Consider the following 23842-nt stretch of genomic DNA (forward strand, 5'->3'; position numbering starts at 1 on the left):
CAATTTTTCATGTAAAAACCAGAACAATAAACTATAGTTCATGAGATACAAATATGTAAACTTTTTATGCAAAAAGAGTTTCAAAATAGCCCAAAAATAGTCTTATAAACAACAAGATTCAAACAAAAAATTTTGGAAAATTTTTAGGCAAAAAGTCCTTAAAATCTTTTATTCTAAAAAACATAGACCTCAAAACTAAAACAATGAGGACGAAAAACTTACCGACCTTTGAGATAAAATACCAAAATTATTCTTGTTTGTTTTTCTTTTTCTCTTGAGAGAAAATTAGGTTTAGCAAAAATAAAATCTAGGTTTAAGGGCTTTTAAAACAAACCCTAAATAAACTTTTTTTTAAAAGGATAACATGAAAAGATAAAGATTTAATAAAAAGCTTTCTTTTTATATTTTTTAATTCTAAAAACAAATTATCTTTTAAAAATAATTTTTTTAAAATAGAAAAGGTTTATCTTTGGGAGAATAAAAGGAAACAACTAAAAAAAATCTAAATATATATATTTATATATATTTTTTCGGTTGTTACACTCTAAATGGTAAAGGAGATTACCTTTCTGCCAACAAGAGCGGGATGAAAGCTTCTTTCTCTTTTCATCTTCTCAATTCTAAGTTGAGCATCAAAGTGTTCGGCTCTACATCGGTCACCACCTTATTTCAAGTTTAAAAGAATCTCAATAGAATATCATTAAATTGTTTTAATTAAAGAAGTAGATTAAAAAACTAGAAAAAGAAATTCAACTTTTATCTTTAATTTAGGTAAGGGAGTCAATTTTAACTTTAAACTTTCAATTTTAAATTGAGAGAAACCTTTTGGTATTATGCGGATTTTAAAAAACTTAATGTAAGTGTACACAAACTGAGTAGCAAGTGATAAAAAGATCGAACCCACAAAAATTGATAAACTAAACACTTCAATAATCACTTAAGAAATAAGAAAAACAAATAAAAATTTGTTTTAGCAGTTGGCTAAATTTTGCAAGTAAATATGCATAAATCTTAGAGTAACAATATTAAAAACACTCTGGGAGGTAGGATGGGCAGTTGGTCAGATCTAGTATGGATTGTACATGGACGGTAGTTGGAGTCGGCGACTCTCCTAGGGTTCCCTCATCTGGGTTCTCTAGGGAAGAGGATCAGATTGAAATGTCATTGAATGTATCCATTTTGATTCTAATAGAATCAAATTCGATTAGATATTAAAAATAAGATAAGTAAATGGAGAATAGAAAAAAAAACAAAGGGAACAAAAAATTCTAGAAGGGATTATTCGTCTTCCTAGTCTTCGGGCTCAAAACCACGAATCAAGAAAGAGAGATTAAGGCTTTCAACGATTGGGGGGGGGGGGGGTTGTATCTACTTTACTTTGATGCTACTGATCGATGCTCCAACAATAAAGATGTTAGCGAGACTGGCCAAACCAACACGACATCTTCCTAGAGTGCCTAGATTTTATGCTATTCTAATAGTATTAGAACAACACCTCTTAACATAGTTTTTAGCCATGCTAGGTGAGTCTTATTCCTAAGTATCCACACTCTATACTTAAATGTAGATCTAGCACGAGTTAAAGTCACTCTCTCTAATACAATCTCTCAAAAATTAATAAAGAGTTCACACAATATGGTGATCAATCACATTGAACATAATAAGATTAAAACAAACTTTAACTCAGCATCAACATCTTTATAAACCAGAGTAAAGCTTACAACCACCCCCCCCCACCCCACTTGTTTAGCTACTCAATGCCATAACAAAGAAAAAGAAAGGAAGAAATGCCAAGCTCATTTGCTGATAGATACAAAAGAAGAAAGAATAATAGAAAACAGTAAAAATCTTGCTTCACGCTTCTCCTTCTTTAGGTCATTCTTCTTGTTCCTCAGGGTCCCTCTCTTTGCTTTTCGTGCTCTACGAATTTGTGTGGAGTGAAAAGAATGTTGGATGCAGCCTTCAAAGCTTTTATATCCATCCTTAATTTTAGGTCAACAAAATGAATAAAGTGTGGCCCAGCTCAGATTTAAGGTGCTTTTCCATTTTTTACTACTATAAGTCTTGGGGAAACCATCTGTCTTATCTTTTCCGTTTTTGACTCTAATGCTCCAGCATCAATAATGCTGCCACAAAGTATTCAAAGTTATAACTAATTTGCAAAAAAACACAACGTCACTAGAAAAAAAGATCACTTTCAACATTTACATATTAAACCTAAAACAATGGTAATGGGAGCTTTTTTATAAAATTTCTTATCTACTCAAAGGCAATTTCCTCTCAAATAACTCTCTTATGGAGAGTTATCATATACGTTATTTAAAGTTAAGAGTAAAAATAGTTAGCGAGGAATAAGAAATCGAGCTTTGGAGCTTCTAGAGATGAGAAGATCGAGCTTTGGAGCCTCCATTTGAAGCTAACGATTTTACAAAAAAAAAAAACTATAGGAGGTATCACAGTCAAGTCTTATTCAATTCTATTATTTGTGATATCTCCACTAACATTTCATCACATAAATAATTTGGACATGATACTTTGTAACATTTACGAAGTGAATTGTATAACGTTGTTACCAAGGTCCCCCATTCCTATCATATATATTGTAAACTGTTTAAGTTATTTGTTGATGCACGATTCCTGTGAGGAACGTTGAGAGATCTAATTGAAGGAATCTTGCACTGGTGTGGTGTTGACCCCATGATACTCTGATGTTAAGTTAAGATGTGAATTAAAGAATGCCGAATTTCTGAAGGTTTGAATTGCGTACATGATATGGTCGTGTCTCATCCCTATTTGTAGTGGTTTCCTTCCATCAAAAGGACAATTAGTTATTGCCCGTTCGATGTTGTATGACTGCCCGACCATCTGGAACATGTCTGGCTGTCAAGTTGTTGCTAGCCTGTTATGCGAGACGCGTTGGGTTTCGGCTGGTTAGGAATTAGTTGATAGGATAGGGTAAGCCCTTTCTTGATCTTATATCTAGCCAAGTTTTCGTGTTTGATTCGCTTAGGGTGTTGAGTTCGACCTTCCCCACATTTGGCTGCAATCCATTCCACATAAGATCCTACCTAAAGTTCCAACGACGTGACATTCCCATCCACTGCAACATGACTAGCTGATTATCCAACCCACGACAATTATAAATCATAAGATCCTCCTTTATATTTTTTATATATCCAAGTTTGTGAACACATTTGGTCGTTTAGAAGAAATTTAACATCGAATGTCAAAGCAAAGAGACATGATGTACTAGCAAAAAAATGAGTTCGTTTTATTCGTATTTTAACTATGTACACGACCACACATTTTAGAACACACATCCCAATAAATCTTCTACTAACCCTAAAACTTATGAGATATGAACGTACATAGAGAACCCAACTTCCACGCAGGGAATTTACAACCCGATATCAATGAAATTTGATAAAGACTTTAGCGAAAATGGAGAATGACTTCGATCCGACTGACACCTCTAGTCTCATAGATCTCTCAACTTTTAATTTGGTTTCTAACTAAAACCCTAGCAGAAAATTGGCGCAGAGCATGAACATGCAAGGTTTAGAAATGGGCTAGTTAGCAAACAAACAAACTAAGCCCAACCCAAATAGAAAATAAAATCATCAAGTAATAACGTGGATGGGTTAGTTCCAGAACCTTCCGCCCTCCGCCGCACCGCCGGGCAGGGCGCCGCACCGCCGATTACCATTTCCAGTACAAAAACCAACAGAAAACCACAGAGAATTCAAGCCACAGGCGGCAAAATCTCTAGTTCACGCTCACTTGGTCCAAATTTCACTGTTTGAATCTTACGCTCGACCAATCTACTAAATACCCTAATCCTCGTTTCGAAGATGACGGTCAGTACATGTCTTCACAAACTGTTTCCTCTTATGTTGCATTTATTCATTGTTATTTTGGGGTTGAAATGTTCAGTACCGTTGTTCCTGTTCTTTTCGTTCATTTGTTGAACTGTATTGTAGAGTACTGAATTAGTATTAGCTAACTTTTGATAGCTTGTCTTGACGCTTAGTTTCTCATCTCCATTTCTGGTAAATTCGTTTTTTTTTTCCCTTCATGGAGGCAAAAATTTAGAGTGCACAGAAATTTGAAATTCATCGTTGGGTTTAGGTGGGCTTCGATGCTTCTTTTGAGCTGTAAACTTCAAAGTAATAACAGAGCAATCGGGGTACTTCATCAGTGATGCATTAGCTCTCTTTCTCAACTAGTAGAAGAAAACTTGACGTTTATGGTTAGTATTTTAAATATAATTTATGAACGTTATACATAGATAGCGTGTCCTTCATTTTATTTCTTAACATTTGTTTGTTTAGGAAGGCTACAAAGTTGAGAAGTTGTCTCAAATGTATAAGGGGTTTTGAGGTTGGGGGTTGGGGGTTGGGATTTAGGGTTTAAGGTTTAAGGTTCAGGGGTTGGAGTTTTGGATTGGGAAAAATGTCAAAAAGGAATCTTTTTTTATTAAACAGTAATATACAAAATGCGTAACTTGTATTGTAAGATCTTGTAATGAATGAAACGTCATCTGGCATTATGAAGTGCTAGAAAGAATAATGAAACAAGAACATCTCCCCACTTACTAAGCACTTATTTGATGTTAGTGATCTAATTTGTGAAATTTGTCAAGCATTCATTACCCTTTTTGTTTAACATAAATCAAACGGAAATCATCTTATCCTTGAATGAGATTGATGAGTAATAATTAGTCAATTTGGTTCAGCACATATTTAATATTAGTAATATGTGCATGGATATTATAGTGGTCTAGTCTTCTCTGCTTTCTTCAAACACAATTAAGAGGGTCTCGGGAATGTCATAGAAGGATTTAGATTTTGGCACACGTAGCTCCCTGGGTCCTCACTAGAATGTGATTGTGTGAAAGAACTATTCCTTCTTCCTCTTATAATCTCCATTCTCCAGTGTTAAACTTCCAAAGCTAAGCATATCTGATAGAACTTTGTCAAATTTTCCTAGGTTCTCACAGGATTCCATTTTTTGAAGGTATCTATTAGAACTAAGCATTAATTTTTAGTTCATAAAAACTGTTTACAACAGCAGAAAGAGGCATTATATTTATCCACTCTCAAAATTAGAGTGGTTTGAATGTGATGTGATTATATTTATCTATTAACATTCCAGTGAGGACCTGGGGTTATATTTTTATTTGTCTGCTTATTTAATATATGACTCTTTCTCATCTTCTGTTTATTTATTTATGTTTTTTTGAAAGAAAGATGTTAAGTTTTTTGCAGGTTGTAGATTATTTATTTTTCATATTTTTACTGGTCATTTATTCTTTTGGTGCATGTTTAAGATTATGGTTTTGTATTTTGATGTCTAGATGGAGGCTCTTTATTTTATTATTATTGTTCTTTTAGAAAAAAATTCCCATATTTTTGCATAGGATCAATGTGTAAAGTGTAAACCTTGTTTTCTATTTACTTATTTATTTATTTATATTTTTTATTTTAAGAAACGAGAATATATTAAGAAACAAAAGGGAATAAACAGCCTAGTGGCGAGGGCTGAGGAAGCCACCCAACAAACTACCACATTACCACTTTCCAATCTTATTGAAATAATACTGTCCTGTAATTAAAAGCTTTTCTGTGAGTGACATTAACAGTGATATTAACACAAGAAACTAAGTTTTTGAATCCTTTTAATTTTTATAACAGTGACATTAACACAAGAAATTAGTCTGTTTGGAATTGTTGTGCAAGTAAGAAATTGGATCTCGATTTACTGGCTAGTTGTTGGTCTCATAGGCAATTATGAACAAAATCTTACACAGAGTTTTGTTGATCGTTAAATTAATATGTATAACATGGGCCTATATTTTGCTTTCATCTTTTCTTTTTTCTCTCGTTCCTATGGGAGTTTGTATTCTTGAACTTGTTCTCCTTTTCATATATAAAAGTTGTTTCTTTTTTGTCTCACTCCTATGGGAGTTTGTATTCTTGAACTTGTTCTCCTTTTCATATATCAATATCAATGAAAAGTTGTTTCTTTTTTCTCTCACTCCTATGGGAGTTTGTATTCTTGAACTTGTTCTCCTTTTCATTGTTTCTTGTTCAAAAGAAAAAAAAATGTATAACATTGGGCCGCATTGGTGTATGAAATTTTTGTCAGTGTATCCATTGATTTCTTGGACTTTCAGGTCACTGTTGTTTAATTGAGTTAATTTTATTAGGAGCAAAAAAATATTATTGTTTTTCTTACTTGAAAAAAATAAAACCCTAGGCACCTTTAAATAACGGTGAGAAACTTTCCTTAACAAGGAAACTAAAACATAAACTCCTAATTATATAAAATATAGGAAACTATGAATTCCTATATAAAAAAGGAAAGACTAAATATTACAATAATTATCTAAAATATATAAAACCAACAAATTGAACTGCATCATCTTCAAGTAATATTCAATATAAAGTGTCATTCTTTTGTCGAGTAAATTGATGCTTAAATTTAATCTTGCACAACCTTTTTTTTTTTTTCTTGAATCAAAGTTAGTAATTCAGTTGATTGTGGCTTGAGTAATAGTCTTGTTTTTCCAGTTGAATGATGTTTGTGTACGCTAACTAACTTAGGATAGGTGTAGTGAATTTCGTATTTGGGGTTGTAAGGGTTTAAGTTATTACTATTACTATTACAACTACTACTACTATTATTATTTAATTTTTTTAACGCAAAACCAAGCTTCTATAGAGAAAAATGAAAAAAATACAAAAGGTATACAAATGACAGCCCGACAAAACGAGCCAATCAAACTAGCTACACAAAAAAGGACTCCACCAATCCAAGATAATAAGGCCCAGTGGGTAATTACAAAATCCTTTAGACACGATGCCTAAATAAACATAGCAAGATACCAAAATTCTTTTCAAGATCTCTTGAAATCTCTTAAAATCCTATTATTTATCTCAATCCAAAGGCCCCATAGAACTAAAAGAACTAGCATATCACAAGATTCGTCCCTTATCATTAAATGGTGTTAGCACTTAGCACTAGGACCTCCTCCACCATAAATCTCCATTCTTCGTTTCTAGCTAAACAAATATCCCACAACTGGAATGAAACAATCCTACATCAAGTGAGTGAACTGGCATGTCCAAAGAATAGGATCTAGGTTACAAAGATTTGTGCCTTGTAATACTTGTTTTATCTTTACGAGGGTTTATCTTAAACATGATTCCATCAATAAATCCAAAAGCTTAATATGATAGGTTAAGGTAAATTCAATTCATTTATTGGATATCTAACGATCACCCTCACTAATGGGCTTGGAAAATTTGCACAAGATCCAACAAGTGGAAATCAATAGTAAAGAGGGAGACAATAACCATACAGGAGTTTGAACACAGGGCCTTCTGCTCTGATTAAACCATCAATGAATCAAAAAGCTTAAGCTGATAGGTTAAGGTAAATTCAATTCATTTATAGTATATCTAAGAGTTTAAGATTCTCTTTATTATTTTTTATGTCATCTCTTATTAGCCAGAATAACTTTGTTGATTACGATTAAGTTTAAGTCCTTGTTATTCTTGCTTTGTTGTAATTATCTTAATTCGAATTCTATCCATTTGTGCAGGAATACTTCAATATGCTTGAAGAGGCAAGTATTTGAAGACTGAAGCTTTTCTTTTGTCATACACTTAGGTAAGGTAAGTATTTGAAGACTTGGAAATATAACTGCATGTGACTATAACTGTCGATAATTTTCCATTTTAATGTAAATGAAATATTGCAATTAAGAAATTAATGAATATAACAGTTCAAATTATATTATATTTATATTATAGTAGTTCATAATCATAGAGATGCGAGTTTACTCTCTATTTTTTGTTTTTGCTTGATATCCGTGTGTCCGAGCCAGTTTGTGCACACCTCGACTAATCACGAGCCAACCGCCTGACCCTACTACATTTGGTTGACAAGGAAACTCGTAGGATATTAAATCCTAGGTAGGTGGCCTCCGATATGAAACTTTTCTTTTTGGGGACTTTTAGAGTTTGTGTGGCTAGTAATAGAGATTGTTGTCTAACAAGGAAGGAAGTTTGTCTCATCCGCCTTTTCACAATAAGGGTTGTGTCCTTTGGCAGACTATTTCTTTTGTTGTCTTGTTGGAGAGCATTTGGTTTGAGAGGAATAGGATCATCTGCCTATAACTAAGTTATAGGAATGCCATTTTGATAGAATTAGGAATATTATTTGGGCATTAAAGGTATATTCGTAATAAACCAGGGTAGTTTTTAGGGAAATTTCTTATGGGTGGGAAATGAATGTTGGGTTTAGGTTTGAGTAAGAATACCCAAGAGAGGGTAGGGCCCAAGTACCTCAAATTACTGGGGAGTTGTAGTTTTTCAATCTTTTATATTTCATTATATTTCTAGTTGTTTGGGTTCTATCACTAGGTTTTTTATAATTATCCTCTGGGCATTATTTGTTTGGATTGATCCCTTTTTTTTTTTTGTCTTGTTAGGACCCTTGTTGTTTGGATCCTTTTTAGGCTGTTGTAATTAGGGTTTACAGATCACCAATCCTCGCCAGTTTACAACCACCCAAAATACATCTACAACAAATAGACCTTGCAAAATCTTATTTTCATATCCCATCTCTTTCATGCTTTAATTCAAACATAAATTTTTGTTTCATGTGAATTTTGTGTCTAGTTAAAATCTGTAGCTTTTAGTATTGGATTTGAATTTAATTTATCAACAAAAATCATCCAATTTTTATTGGTTTGAAAGTTATAAATTTTCCAAGTTAAGCAACTCTTAAAATCTGATATTGAAGATTTGATGAATTCTATGTTGTTCCTTATTTTTGAACAATTTGAATTTGTAAAAATTAATTATTGGTTTGGTTTGATTAAATGATGATGTAGCTATAAAATATGTTAGAAGAATATTTGAAACTAAAATTTGCTTGTTCATGCAATCTTGGTTGGATTTTATGAGTTCATATTCACTTCTTTGTGAGCTCTTGAATGTTTTAAGAAAGAAGTTTGCTTGAAGGTATCATTTCATACTTGAGTTGCATGGTTTACTTGCTTAAGACATATAGTTGTTACAACTTCACAACATTTTTTTTTTTATTGAAACCTTTGAGCCCATGACTTGAGTTGCATGTAATTCCAACAGATCATTGTGAATTTCGTTGTGTTTCCTTGACACTGTAGTCCTAGCTCAGCTTAATTTATGAAGTGTCATTGTAAAACTTTTAAGCCTGCTGCACTTGCTAAAGTGAAATCACAACTCTTTATGTCTTTTAAAAATGAATGCTCAGTTTCTCATTAAAAAAAAAGGATCCCTAAATATCAATATAATATTATTTGAACTTCATTTTACTCTTTACTGTTTGATGACTTATTTTTGTTAACTCTCCAAAAGTTAGATTTTTTTTTAGCTTTTTCACCTGGTTCAGGGTTATTTTTTGGTCAGCAGCATTGTGGCCGCATAATCTCTATGGCTGATCGTAGGAATGGTAATGGCCCGCCTCCTAATGGGAAGAATAATGGAGCAGGGAATGCATATTCTATTGATCTAGAGAACTTCAGCACGAGACTGAAAGCTATATATGCTCATTGGGATGAACACAAATCTGATATGTGGAGTTCTTCAGATGTGCTAGCCATTGGGACACCTCCAGCATCGGAGGATCTACGATACCTCAAATCTTCAGCACTGCATGTCTGGTTGTTAGGTTATGAGTTCCCAGAGACTATTATTGTCTTCACGAAGAAACAAATCCATTTTCTGTGTAGCCAAAAGAAGGCCTCTCTACTCGATGTTGTAAGAAAATCTGCTCGGGATGCTGTTGGTGCAGATGTTGTTATGCATGTGAAGGCAAAAAATGACGATGGTTCTTCCTTAATGGATGCTATATTTCGGGCAATTCAATCTCAGTCAAAGGCAGATGGCCTGGACAGCGCAGTAGTTGGATACATAGCTAGAGAAGCTCCTGAAGGAAACCTTTTAGAGACATGGTCTGGTAAGCTAAAAAGTGCCAACTTTGAATTGGGTGACATAACAAATGGGTTATCCGACTTATTTGCTTGCAAAGATGATAATGAAATTATGAACATCAAGAAAGCTGCCTATTTAACCGTTAATGTGATGAGTAAAATTGTCGTCCCAAAGCTGGAGAATGTGATTGATGAGGAGAAGAAAATCACCCATTCGTCATTGATGGATGAGACAGAGAAAGCCATACTGGAACCCTCAAAAGCTGGCGTGAAGTTGAAGACTGAAAATGTTGATATATGTTACCCTCCAATATTTCAGAGTGGAGGGGAATTTGATCTCAGACCTAGTGCTGCCAGCAACGACGAGTTACTTCACTATGATCCTGCAAGTGTGATAATATGTGCAATGGGGTCGCGATACAAGAGTTACTGCTCTAATGTTGCCAGAACCTACTTGATTGATGCTAATGCACTACAAAGCAAGGCTTATGAAGTCCTTATAAAAGCACAAGAAGTGGCCATCGGTATGTTGAGGCCTGGAAATGCAGTCAATGCTGCTTATCTAGCTGCTCTCTCTGTTGTCGAGAAAGAAGCTCCTGAATTGGTTCCCAATCTTACTAAATCAGCTGGGACGGGAATTGGTCTCGAGTTTCGTGAGTCTGGGTTGAATCTTAATGCTAAAAATGACCGCATAGTGAAGGCAGGCATGGTGTTTAATGTTTCTCTTGGTTTCCAGAACTTGAAGCCAACAGATAAATCAACGGACTCATGGCCTGCTCAGAAGCTGCAGAACTCTGTAGGTAAAACAAAGAACCAAAACTTCTCGTTATTGATTGCTGATACAGTTATTGTAGGCAAAGAGAAGACAGAAGTTCTGACTGCTACAAGCTCTAAAAGTGTCAAGGACATTGCATATTCATTTAATGAGGACGAGGAGGAAGAAGAAAAGCCCAAGGTAAAAGCTGAAGCTAGTGGAAAAGAGGCAGTGATCTCCAAGACGGCTTTAAGGTCGGACAATCATGAGATCTCAAAGGAGGAGCTCCGCAGGCAGCATCAGGCTGAGCTTGCCCGTCAGAAAAATGAAGAAACAGCTAGGAGACTTGCTGGTGTTGGAAATGGAACTGGAGATAATCGTTCTTCTATGAGAACTGCAGCAGACTTGATTGCTTATAAGAATGTAAATGATTTGCCTCCTCAGAGAGATCTGATGATTCATATTGACCAGAAAAATGAAACTGTACTATTGCCTATTTATGGTAGCATGGTTCCTTTCCATGTTGCTACCATAAGGACTGTCTCCAGCCAGCAAGACACCAACCGCAGTTGTTATATAAGAATAATTTTCAATGTTCCTGGGACTCCTTTCAGTCCTCACGATTCAAATTCATTGAAATTCCAGGGATCTATATACTTGAAGGAGGTCTCGTTCCGCTCCAAAGACCCAAGACACATCAGTGAAGTAGTACAGCTAATTAAAACATTGCGGAGACAGGTTGTTGCTAGGGAGAATGAGAGAGCTGAAAGGGCGACATTGGTTACACAGGAGAAGCTCCAATTAGCTGGTAACCGTTTCAAGCCGATTAGGTTGCCTGAGCTCTGGATTCGCCCCCCTTTTGGTGGCCGTGGGAGGAAGTTAACTGGTACTCTAGAGGCACATTTGAATGGATTTCGTTATGCTACCACTAGATCAGAGGAACGGGTGGACATTATGTTTGGCAATGTCAAGCACGCATTTTTCCAGCCAGCAGAGAATGAGATGATCACTCTACTTCATTTTCATCTGCACAACCATATAATGGTGGGGAACAAGAAAACCAAAGATGTTCAGTTCTATGTTGAGGTGATGGATGTTGTCCAGACCATAGGAGGTGGGAAAAGATCAGCCTATGACCCAGATGAGATAGAGGAAGAGCAAAGGGAGAGGGACAGGAAGAATAAAATAAACATGGACTTTCAAAGCTTTGTAAATCGTGTGAATGATCTTTGGGGCCAGCCCCAATTCAGAGGTCTAGATCTGGAGTTTGATCCGCCTCTGAGAGAGCTTGGATTTCATGGAGTTCCTTTTAAATCTTCTGCGTTTATTGTCCCAACTTCTACCTGCCTGGTCGAACTCATAGAAACACCTTTTCTTGTTGTCACACTTGGTGAAATTGAGATTGTAAATTTAGAGCGAGTTGGCTTTGGGCAGAAGAATTTTGATTTGACAATTGTATTCAAAGACTTCAAACGAGATGTTCTTCGAATTGATTCTATCCCTTCCTCGTCACTGGATGGTATCAAGGAATGGCTTGACACGACAGACATCAAATATTATGAAAGTAAGCTGAATTTGAACTGGCGACAAATTCTAAAGACAATAACAGATGATCCACAGAGCTTCATTGATGATGGTGGATGGGAGTTTTTGAATCTGGAGGCTACTGACTCAGAATCTGATAACTCTGAGGAGTCAGACAGGGGGTATGAGCCATCAGACGTCGAACCTGAATCGGACTCAGAAGAGGAGGATTCTGACAGTGCATCATTGGTCGAATCTGAGGATGAGGAAGAAGAAGATTCTGAAGATGAATTGGAGGAGGAGGAAGGGAAGACATGGGAAGAGTTGGAGAGGGAAGCAAGCAATGCAGACAGGGAAAAGGGGGATGAATCAGACAGTGAAGAAGAGAGGAAGAGAAGGAAGATGAAAACTTTTGGGAAGTATCGAGCTGGTCCTAGTAGTAACGTTCCTAAGCGGTCGAAGATCCGATGAATTCCATGGAATACTATTGTTAATATAATGTGTTATTTTAGGATTAGATTTAGAACTAGCTCTTTAGCAAAATCTGATTTGTGTAGTTCAGTTGTCCCACTTTGGTTTCAATATAATCCTTTAGCTGTTGGCTAAAAAGTTTTATGATCATTCTATACTATGTTTAGAGCTTTGATCTATCATTCTGTACTATGTTGATTTGCAATATATTTAGAGCGTTGATATATTATAAAACAAAGTGTTGGAGAAAGGTCGAAAGAATGGTCGAGATCAGGACGGACAGAATTCAGAACTCCGCCACCAGAATGTCATCGAATCCTTTCCTTGGGAAATAGGGAACCGTGCTCAGAGTTGGGAAGATCAAGCAGTACTCTAATGTCCTCGACGAACTTCTCAGCAAGGGCAAACAAGAGGTTGGTCCCCCCTTCTCTTCACAGATTCATTCACTCCATTTTTTTCTTGGGGTATTTTGTCAGTTTAAAATATGTTTTACCTTAGTAGACGATTTCTCATCAGTCCCTTTTGGATTTTGCAATTTGGGGTAAACAGATGTTTCTGCACTATTTTCTTGGATTAATTCAGTTGCAATTACATGATATCTATCAGCATATGTCAATTAAATTCTCTGTTTATCCACTGCAATTTGCCTAGTTTGATAAGTTTGCAATGACTTGGACTTGGGTTTTTATTTTCTTAATCATATATTTTTATCCTCTGCAACTGAATTCTTTGAGCTTGACAGTTGACATGTTATGTCCTTACTCCTTAGACCCTTGTCAACAATCTTTTGATAATTTGCAGTGAATTTGAGCTACTGTTTGTGATGAGTTTTATTAATGTGTTTAATTTGTTTATTTGCAGGTGAGTTGCGAGTGTATCGTGAATTCGAGCATAATTCAAGATACAAGACACTTGTTATCTTTCTTGAGATTAAACATTTGATTTCTCACCTCAGGTTTATTGAATTAAATTAGGAAAAAAGGATTCAAGGACGTTTGCTTTTACTTGTACAATACGGGTTAACAATATTACCGAGTAGGAAGATTTTGGTTTTTCTCGTTCTTTCTATTTGAAAAGAATAGAGATTTCATTTCAAGCTGATATATTTTTGCCAACAACTATTTTTCTGATTATGTTGGTCTTTTTTAACAAATATGGGGTGGAGATTTGAACATTAATTTGGTTTGGTAGCATTTCAACAAATTAATTATGCAAGATATTGTTTTTAAAAAATAGTTGCATTTTTTCTAGATATTAATGTTAGGTTTCTTTAATAATGGGCCCACTGTTTTATGAGTTTTTATCCCAACATTTGTCCTTTGGGGTAAATCCATCTAACAATTTTAAACTTTGATTAATTTATAATTTTCCTATTTTCTCAATTTAAGATATATTGAATGCATTATTTCGCTAACTATTCCTGCATATTATAGTAATATTTATTTTTGGTTGGATTATAAATTTTGGAAATAAATTATATAGTTTTATTTACAGTTACTACGTATATAATCAACAAATTATAAAGTGTTAACCATTTTTTTTGTAATACATGTTGGGGGAGGAGATTTGAACTCACAACCTCTTGGTTGGAGGTATATGTCAATTATTGCTGAGTTATGCTCGTTTTGGTGAGTGTTAACAATTTTATGTCATATTTTCATACAATTTATAGTATTATAATAATACTTTAAACTTTATAGTAATATTAATGAACCGATAGGAGTATATAATTTATAGGTATATTTATCTTATTTCTTAGACGTACATATATTATATGTTATCACTAATAGATTGAATGGACCCATGGCCACCCTCTTTTTTTTCTTCTTCTTTTTAATTTTTTTTCCTCTTTTTTCCTTTTCTTTTACTCCATCATCGCCAGACACCTAACACCTAACGTATCGGACAATAGTTACCCGCCATGAGATGTAATCTTAAAGTGGCACACATCTCTTTCAATTACTAGGTTGTATGTGTGTTTATCCAATCTTTCGTTTACGTATGGTTTTCCTACTTTTTTGTAGGAGTACACCAATATGAGGAACTCCATAACTATAGAGTATAAATATTACTTTCGTTCATTGTTCAACGCACCACTTAAAAATAATATAGAGCTCACAAAATAAAATCATATATTATTTAGTGATGTGTCAAATATATAGAAGAGTATGTAATTACGTAGTAGTGAAAAATCTTCCATAAATAATTCTTTAACCATTTGCATCATCGTGGCCATACTTATCAATATTTAACATTTCTCCATGATAGGAACATAGCATATCTCAATAATCAAATTCAACTAGAGTAAGATGATAAAACGCATATTTGAAAGGTGTAGAGTACCTGTTATTTGCCACCCAAACAGGGCCGGCTTAAGGTATAGACGAACGAGACGATCGCCTAAGGCCCTAAATCCTAGAAGGCCTCATATTTTTCATATATTAGTATATATAATATAATATAATATTGTTATCTATTTATTAGTTTTTACTTATAAATGTACTTTAAAATATAGAATAATATATATCATACACGTTCTATACAAATTAATAATAAATATACTTCTATTGAAAAAAAAACCTTTAATTAAATATGGATATTTTATAGAAAACCAATAATAAATCAGTCACACAAATTTTTGTAGATTTTAATTTTTTATCTTTTGGGATGGAAACAAGACTAAACCCCACCAGATTAAGAAAAAATGACAAGACGGACCATGGAGACCCCATTACATACGCAATCAATAGGGCAAAAGAGACTGAGGTTCTTTACAAACATGTAAACCTACGGGATGAGAATAAATACTGTTTGACTAGCAAGTCAATTTGTACTTGTACAAGAATCGGCTTCACAATAAATTTGTCGGATCCTAACACTTCATTCTAAAAAAAAGTGGTTCTCAATATTTAAGACCATAGACAAAAGAGCTCTCAGATTTTAATTTTATACCTTTCAAAATTTGTTACTTTTATCTTTCTCTTCATGTTTAAAACCTTTTAAATTTATTTTAAAAAAATAAAAATAAATAATAATATAACGTATCCCTCAAAACTCTCTCAAGTTTTAGTCCGTATTCTTTCTCCTTTTATTTATTTTTTTCACCATTAAAATTTTTCAAAATCTCTTAAAAAACTCTACCATAAATATATTCTGGTAGATTATACTAATTTTAACTTAATTCCACCTCTCCCAATCATTAAAATAGAAACCAAAGCTTCAAATTTTATTATTTTAAGTTTTTTCGTTCTATTTCTTTTACTTTGTTTTAATGTATTTCATATACGTTGATATTTGAGATTTGTTTAGGTTTGCTTGCTTGTATCAATATACAATATTAATGTGTCTATAACAAAATATGAATATAGATATATATGAAAAGCTTAAGAAAACATCAAATATAAAAATTTATTGAATCTAAAAGATGTGCTACAAAAACGGATTGAATCTCAAAAATATGTTATCAATAAATTTGTTAGTGACGTAAAAGTAATAAAAATGATAAAATAATAGAAGAAAGGATAGGTATAGACAAATCAAAAGATAAACAAAACAGTTGATAATAATATTTTTTTTAAAATTAAGCATCTAATCAAACAAAGTCAAAAAAAAAAAGTCATTTCCTTTCAAAATTTTGCTTAAAATCATATATCATCTCGAGACGTTCCTGCACCCAAATAAAATAAGATTAGCATTAAAGTAGAAGCTTCATCTCTAAATTTTTAAGATTGTTAAGATCTGGTAGACCTAAAACTTTTAATATTGTATCTATCTGGCCTGTATACTTTGAAACATTTCAAGGATTTACAAAAAAAAAATAAAAAAACATTTCATGGATAAAGTAAGCCTTAAATCTGATAGAGACCCATTAGACATTGCATGAGTAACTTTTTTGTTTTGTGAGTGACAATGATTAGATGCAGTGCAGAGATTCTTATTCAAGGGAAATTGGCTGATATAACTCACAAAACTTTTTACTTTGTTCAAATGATTTTCTAAATCTTATTTTTCTTCCTAATAAATCATTTTCTGAAATGTCAGGGCAAATGAAATGACTATTATACTCCTCGTTTTCTTTATCTATCTCTTCTCTTGTTCTTTGGTTTTCTTCTTTTTTCGAATTTTTTTCTCTTCTCTTATTTTTTGATTTTGATTTCTGTCACTCTATTTCGATTTGAATTAAGGCTGTTCACGGGTTGGGTTGGGGGTATTTTTGGAATCAACCCGAATTTTTGGGTTGAGAATTTGTGGGAACCGTTGGGTTGTAAAATGATGGCCAATCCAACCCAACCCAACCCAATAAATTCGGGTTGGATTGCTGGATTTTTTTTTTTAATTGATTAATTAACCCAACCCAAGAGATGAGGGAGAGAAAGATGAAATTGAAAATGTTAGAAAAGAGAGAATCAAAGATTGAATTGAACCCTAAAATCAATTGTTTAGATTTTGGATTTAAAAAAGAAAAAAAAAACCTTATAATCTCGGGTCGACTGACCCGGAATTTTCAAGGGTCAACCCGAGACCCGACCCAACCCGGTCAGGTTGGGATTTTTCCAACCCAACCCAATGTTAGATTCAAGGGTTGGGTTGGGTTCGTCGGGTTCCTTGAACACCCCTAATTTGAATGAGGATTGAGATAAAACTCTAATCTTGGATGATTTTTTTTATTTTTTTATTTAGGTTCGATAAAATTAAACTGGGCATAAATCTCGGACTCAAATCCAAATTACATAAATATTGGCCTACTAGGACGAATTCAAAGAAAACTCGTCTGAAATTCATGCGAGTTCAAAGAAAACTTGTCCGAGATTCATGTAAAACTTAGCTTGGGTGAGTTGAGCCGTTCATGAATCTTGGGCAAGTTCAAATAAAACTTGTCCAAGATTTGCATGAATTCCGATGAGTTTGCATGAATCTTGGAGATTCATACTCGATATATATCAATTTAATTCCAACAGACTCAAATTATAAAAAATATATATATAGAGGTCGAGATTTATGATCCAAGATTTATGCCTATTTTAATTTCAACAAACCCAAATAAAAAAAAAATCATTGGAGGAAAGCTGAAAATCGAAGCCAAAAAATAGGAGAAGAGAGAAAATTGAAAAACAAGGGTGGATAGAAAAGAAAATAGGAGGGACATAATAGTTCTTTCATGTGACATTTCAGAAAAAAGCATTTATTAAGTTAGAAAAGTAAGTTTTAAAAAGGAGCAAAGTGAACTGTTTTTGAGTAATATCTGTCAATTTCCCCTTATTCAAAGGCCCCATCTCATACTAATTTCATTTCTTATATTCTACTTTTAAAAATTAAGTTTAGAAAAACTTATTTTGTTAATCTACTTTATAAAACGTTTTTAAAATCCAAGTCAATCTAAAAACTAAAGGAAAAAAAAAAAAGAGTTTTTAAAAACTTATATTTTAGGAAAAAAAGAGTAAACTTATTTTTGTTTTAGAAATTTGGCAAAGAAGTGTTTCCAAAGACAGGAAAACATACCATTTTTTTTTTTAAAATCAAACATAATTTTTAAAAACAAAAAACCAACGATTTTCTCCTGCTCAGTTTCCAACTCTATGAACCTCCACATGGGACAGAGTTAAATCCCTGTGGTCAAAGTAACCCTACTCTAAAGGGGTATTAGGAGGTCAACAGAGAATCTGAGATAGGTCCCTGAAATATCTTTCTACAACTTTAACTTTTATAGGAGATATTATAATGAATGACAACCCCAGGCCGATCCAACATTTCGACCCAACATCACTTATTTGAAAAAGATTTCAGTACTACGAGAATACCATACTCTCTTCTTTGTTCACACCTCAATTTTGTCTTTATAAATTATTTTTCTATTTTTCAATGTTGGTAGACCCACATCAGTTTTAACACGATGCTGACATGACAAAAAGGCGTATCCATATACCTATAGTACCAGAAATTTTCCCATTTATTTGTCACACTAGGACTAAGGATACAGTACCATACTACTGTTAACAGATAGTTCATGGTGATAACCAAGTTAGAAAACTACTTATAGATCTTTGTTTCATTATACAATTTTGCAATTTACATCAAAAGAGTATAAATTTTGGTAATTAGTTGGAACATTTTACTCTACAAGTCAAAGTCACAAGATGTAGTACCAGAATGTGAGGAATGCAGCAATGCCACTTAGTATGCAAAGTCTATCTAACCTGCTTTCATTCCTCATCTTCTCCTCTCTCAGTTCGCTCTGCACTCTCGAGTACAAATGACACGATTCCAGAACTTCGCTGTAATTTTTACTCCGACGACAACTTAGAGCTTCCTTAAGTATGAGTAAACTGTTTCGCCCGTTTACGTATGCACCCTCCATGTCTTCTAATTGCATGCTGAGCTCTGTTAGCTTAAGAGTTGTTTGAGTTTCCTCTCCCTCTGTATAAATGGCTCTAAACTTCATGCTAAGGATGCATTCTACCACTTGACATGGAAGAATGTCTTTTGCAGGAAGAATGGACCCGAAACGAATGACGAAATCCCGGTCTGTAGGCCAATGCCTTTGTCCACCAAGAGGTCTCCAGCTTGCAACGTTAACAGCTTGCTTCATTTTCCTATTTACAATAATCCAACTAAGGCGGAGTTCGTCACGAAGTTCCTGCCATAACTTACCACCCTTTCTTTCCCTGTCCATGGACATTATAGGTGGTAGACCATCAGAAACAGAAAGAGCAACTTCATGATCACCGTCTTCTCTCGACGCATAAGTAAGAAGATCAATTCGGAATGGGCAGTTGTAAAACCAACCATTGAAGCCATTTGCATTTGGAATTCCCCAAAGAACTCTGGAGCATATTGTTTTATCTTTGTACTTGATGTCAACTAGGGAGACAAAATCTGAGGGAGAAGTAGTTTCCAACTCGTCCATGTCACCATAATACTCGGCCTCGGTCAATTCATCAGGGTATTCAGGAGAATTGCCCCACTGATACCCGATAACTTCCTTGTTTACAATAAGAGGAAAACAATCTGCATAAAACTTTCTGAATCCTCCAATTGATATTATCAGGCTTTTGACATCGTCCCTAGAAGTTGAAGGCCACATGGAGGAACAAACATTTTCCCACAATTTTTCTTCTTTTGAAAGGGAACACAATGCAGCACAAGTGCAGGCTGCACTAGCCAAAGTTGGTCCATCTAAACGTCGTAATATGTCATAGAAAATATCTGAGCTCAATGATGTCATACTAATGGCTGCTACAACTTTCTTTAAGCACCATTTATCTATAACCAAATTGTAAAAATCAAATAATGAGTTGAAAACCGCTGTACAAATTCTCCAGGAATTATCTGAATGTGGAAGAACCAAGGAAAGGCTTCTCGCCGATCTGGCGCAAACAATCATGCAGTATAAGTATTAATAACTTCATGGATATAAGTTCATAGGATCGTATAAAGGAAGGCACCTAAGAGCATATGACTAATCAAGCTTCTCATCTAATAACTACTTTTCATTGCAAAGCTTTAAGAAGTTACAACAATGTATTGTGATAATCTGTGAATTATTATAATCTTTTCATTGCAAGGATGGAAATCTGTTGTATACAACTTCATTTCACTTATGATTTGTTTTCTTGTTTTAAATACAAAGTTGCTATATCTACACTATTACTCCCATATCTGCAATGAAATGCCAAATTCCTTCACCAAACAAGAGAACAAAATATTGAATACAGTAATTATTTTCACAGCCCTCCTCAATATTGAGATGCCACATAAAACCTTTTCTTCAGAATTGCAGATGTAAAACTTTCACCAAAGTATAAACGATCAACATATGTGAATAAACTAAAAGGCAATCAAGTGATCAAAGCTTTTGTAAACCAAATCTCTAGCACTTTATCTCTGTCAAACAATTCATTTTACTTGAGTCATACCAGGGATCATTCTGGATTTGAAATGAGATCAGCTTATTACAAGAAATTGGCAATAATTTGGATAAATATAACATTATATGTCGATCCATTTCACAAGTCAACTCCTTAAAAATTGGCAACCATCATACTATGGTAGGTTGATTATGATCACATATCAGGTTAAAAAAAATGTTGAACCATAAAAGGAGAGACAGATACAAAGAATAGAGATTGATTCTGGTTTAGGGTATCAGTGAATGAGTTCAGCATAAGCTATGAATAAATATAGTCAACAAAACCTCCAACAAAGAGAGAATAAGTTAAAACCTACCCTTTTTACAGTTCATGCATCCTCAAATGAGCTCTGGAATCTACAAACTTCACTTGATGATTGTATAAAAGGTGATAATCCCTTCTCATAGTCCGATAATCCGGAAACGCAGCCTCCTGAAGCCATAAATTTACGAGAAGAAACCAGAATAGACCAAATTGAGTTTCTAAAACAACAAAATTGTATGGAGATCACAAGGCGTGATGATGCCACAGAAAATGCGAGTAACAGTTGATTAATCTAACCAAACTAAGAAAGTTCAGAAGGGTAACAATGATAATGCGAAATTTAATGATAACAACCAATTTTCGAGGGCAACAAAATTCACTTTCACGATCCTAAATTCCTAAACAAAGCATCGATTTCCCACATAATGGAAATAGATAACAACGGTTGCCGGAATTGAGGAAAATTTTCAGAAAGAAAAGTAGAATTTAGCATCACAAACCTCAAGGACGAAGCATGAATGTCCATGAAAATGAATGGGGAAGGGCATAATCAGCAAAAATCAAAGAACCCATTAATCACCTTTTGACTTTTTGGAGAATCGCAACTAGAAATTTATGGGTTTAAAGATAATCCAAACGGTGGAATGAAATCAAGTCGCTAATTATTAAATTACAGAGAGATTACCGAGAAAATTAAAATGGAAATGATGGGTGTTCATGGGTTCGCCCTCCGATTTTCCAAGTGTCGTAAAGTTTATTCAACAATGTGCCCTTTGGTCAAATAGAGAAGCCAAAGCCACCTCTCCCATCTCCATAGCCAATCCGTGATGTGCAAAAAAGTAGTTTTTGTAATCGAATATATTTCTCATTTCGTGAACCGTTGAGAACTATCTGAACTTAGATGAATGTATTTCTCATTTGATATTCTCTCTTGTTAAGCTCTCATAGTTGTCAGAGTTGAAGAGGCATCTCTGAGTTAATTGAATTTTGAGATTGTCTATACGTAAAAAGAGCTCGCTTTTAACTTTTTACCTCGACTTTTGTATAAGGTGGTTCTATTTCTTTCGTGGAATCAAATTGATGCTAAAGGAGTCTTCCGAATTGGTGGGGACGCTATGATGACCGAAGATTATTCATGACCAAATTTTGACTTCTATCGAACACATAACATTGTCTAGTGAGCTATCGTTGAGGGTTAGCCTTATAGAGATCGAGAACGTTTCTTTTCTTGGCATACTTTTCTACTTACCTACCGTGCCCAAGCTTAGTCAGTTGAGAGATAAAATTCAATCATCTCATCTTAGGCCCAAACTCCTTAGAGAATACCACGTGTAAAACCATTAATTTACTTGTCACTCAAAACCAAACTGTGTCATTTTTATATGTTAATACATTCAACATAACCTAAGAGGGGAACCAAAATTTCTATTATATCGTACAAATTTTGATGAAATATATTTTTTTAAAAAAAACAACATTAATAATGGGTACGTAATAATAATAAGAATTTACAACTTATTTTAAATGGGTGGAAATGCTTGTTTATTAATTTAAATAATTTTTATGATTTTCTTAATTTTTATAGTATTTTTTTCAAATTTTAAATATCAATATTTAAAATATTGCTTTGCACTCTAAATTGATTTAATTTTTGAAGTAGTATATATATAAATACATAAACATATATACACTTGAGCGTCTCGAACTTGTAAGAAAGCCTTTACGAAGTATTTTTAGCTCAAGTGTTTGACTTAAGTGATTTAAATTGAATTAACACGAGCTCAGCAGTTAAAGCAGCTTGCTCATTTAGTAGGGGTCGAGATTCAATCTTTTTTTTTTATCTTGTACACAACAAAATTTACTTTAAATTGAAATTAAATATTAAAATAATTTGTAGTTAAACTTTTTTTTTTTTTTGACTTGAGCTTTTATGAATTAAGTACTCTTTGTCAAAGCATTAATTTTCAAAGTACTGTATAAGTAACACCCCATTCATTCCAACCAAGCAAGAAGGGACTTTTCTTTTTTTTCTTGTTAAAACTTGAAACACATCTTTATTCTCCAAATTTCAGTAAAGCATTTGATTTTTATATTCCTTTTGTAATGATTTGGTGTTATACTTTGAAAAATGGAACCATCAAATTACTCGAAATACAGGATGTGTTTGGAAGTGATTTTAGTATGACTAAAATCATTTTTGTCATGTAAAAATCGTTTCATTTTTCATTAATTGTGTTTGACAAATTAGAAAATTGATTTTTAGAAAAGTTTAAAATTACTTTAAATTAATTTTTAAGGTATCACTTGTACGGTGATTTTGAAAAATCAATTATATTTAAATATATTATTTCCAAAACACTCATTCTACCATCACTTCCAATCACCCATAGTCTCACATGGATTAAAAGGGGTGAAAAAAATTCGATTATAATCTACCCATATGAATGAGCATATAATTAGACTATAACACTAACTCTTCAAGAAATTTATCGAGACAGACAAATATCTTCAATGTATACATCATATCTCTAAAAGTATCTCGAAGATATTTTAAAAGGGCTCTAGATTCAGAGGTAAAAATATCTTTTACTTGGACCCCACAAACTTGCTTATAATAATATAACATCTATCTTCACCTATATATTAAATATCCACCAACACATCAACATTTTCCATCGACATGTCATGTATTCCTGGATTCGACATTGACATGAGAGGTAAATTGACATTTCCATTATAATATAAAAAATCAACAAAATATAAAAAAAAAATGTCGCTAGTATTTTTAACTTATTTAAAATAGAAAAATAGTTATTTATAAATTTAAATATTTTTTATGATTTTTTAATTTTTCTAACTTTTACTAAAATATTCATCGATGTTTTCATGAAATTAAAACTTAAACATTTCCATCAATATTGTCATTTAAAACTTCATGGT

General features: G+C 33.6%; 2 protein-coding genes across 15 annotated transcripts; one reads left to right on the forward strand and one right to left on the reverse strand.

Moving 5' to 3' along the window:
- The first annotated feature begins 3615 nt into the window (after positions 1-3615).
- On the forward strand, positions 3616-12881 carry LOC111024379 (FACT complex subunit SPT16). Of its 12 annotated transcripts, none has more exons than XM_088120872.1 (4): positions 3616-3857; positions 4129-4249; positions 7607-7679; positions 9442-12881. In XM_088120872.1, exon 4 carries the CDS (start codon positions 9483-9485, stop codon positions 12729-12731), a length of 3249 nt encoding a protein of 1082 aa, XP_087976998.1. In that variant the 5' UTR covers positions 3616-3857; positions 4129-4249; positions 7607-7679; positions 9442-9482; the 3' UTR covers positions 12732-12881. The 12 variants fall into 12 exon arrangements, with proteins under 12 accessions (XP_087976998.1, XP_022157737.1, XP_022157730.1 ...); XM_022302045.2 differs by having other exon boundaries at positions 9459-12881; XM_022302038.2 differs by having other exon boundaries at positions 9462-12881.
- Positions 12882-18643: 5762 nt separating this feature from the next.
- On the reverse strand, positions 18644-21820 carry LOC111024389 (F-box protein At2g27310). 3 transcript variants are annotated; one of them, XM_022302062.2, is made up of 3 exons: positions 21588-21820; positions 20955-21070; positions 18644-19991 (listed from the first exon to the last, which is right to left on the reverse strand). In XM_022302062.2, exons 2-3 carry the CDS (start codon positions 20968-20970, stop codon positions 18859-18861), a joined length of 1149 nt encoding a protein of 382 aa, XP_022157754.1. In that variant the 5' UTR covers positions 20971-21070; positions 21588-21820; the 3' UTR covers positions 18644-18858. The 3 variants fall into 3 exon arrangements, with proteins under 3 accessions (XP_022157754.1, XP_022157758.1, XP_022157755.1); XM_022302066.2 differs by having other exon boundaries at positions 18644-20095; XM_022302063.2 differs by lacking the exon at positions 21588-21820 and adding an exon at positions 21403-21578.
- Positions 21821-23842: the final 2022 nt, after the last annotated feature.

This window comes from Momordica charantia (genome assembly GCF_013281855.1).
Source record: "Momordica charantia cultivar OHB3-1 chromosome 2 unlocalized genomic scaffold, Mcharantia_2.0 BLBB01000002.1, whole genome shotgun sequence".
NCBI classification, from domain to species: Eukaryota; Viridiplantae; Streptophyta; class Magnoliopsida; order Cucurbitales; family Cucurbitaceae; genus Momordica; species Momordica charantia.

Coding starts and splice junctions, on each gene's coding strand:
- LOC111024379 (XM_088120872.1), top strand. CDS start 9,483: ATGGCTGATCGTAGGAATGGTAATGGCCCGCCTCCTAATGGGAAGAAT.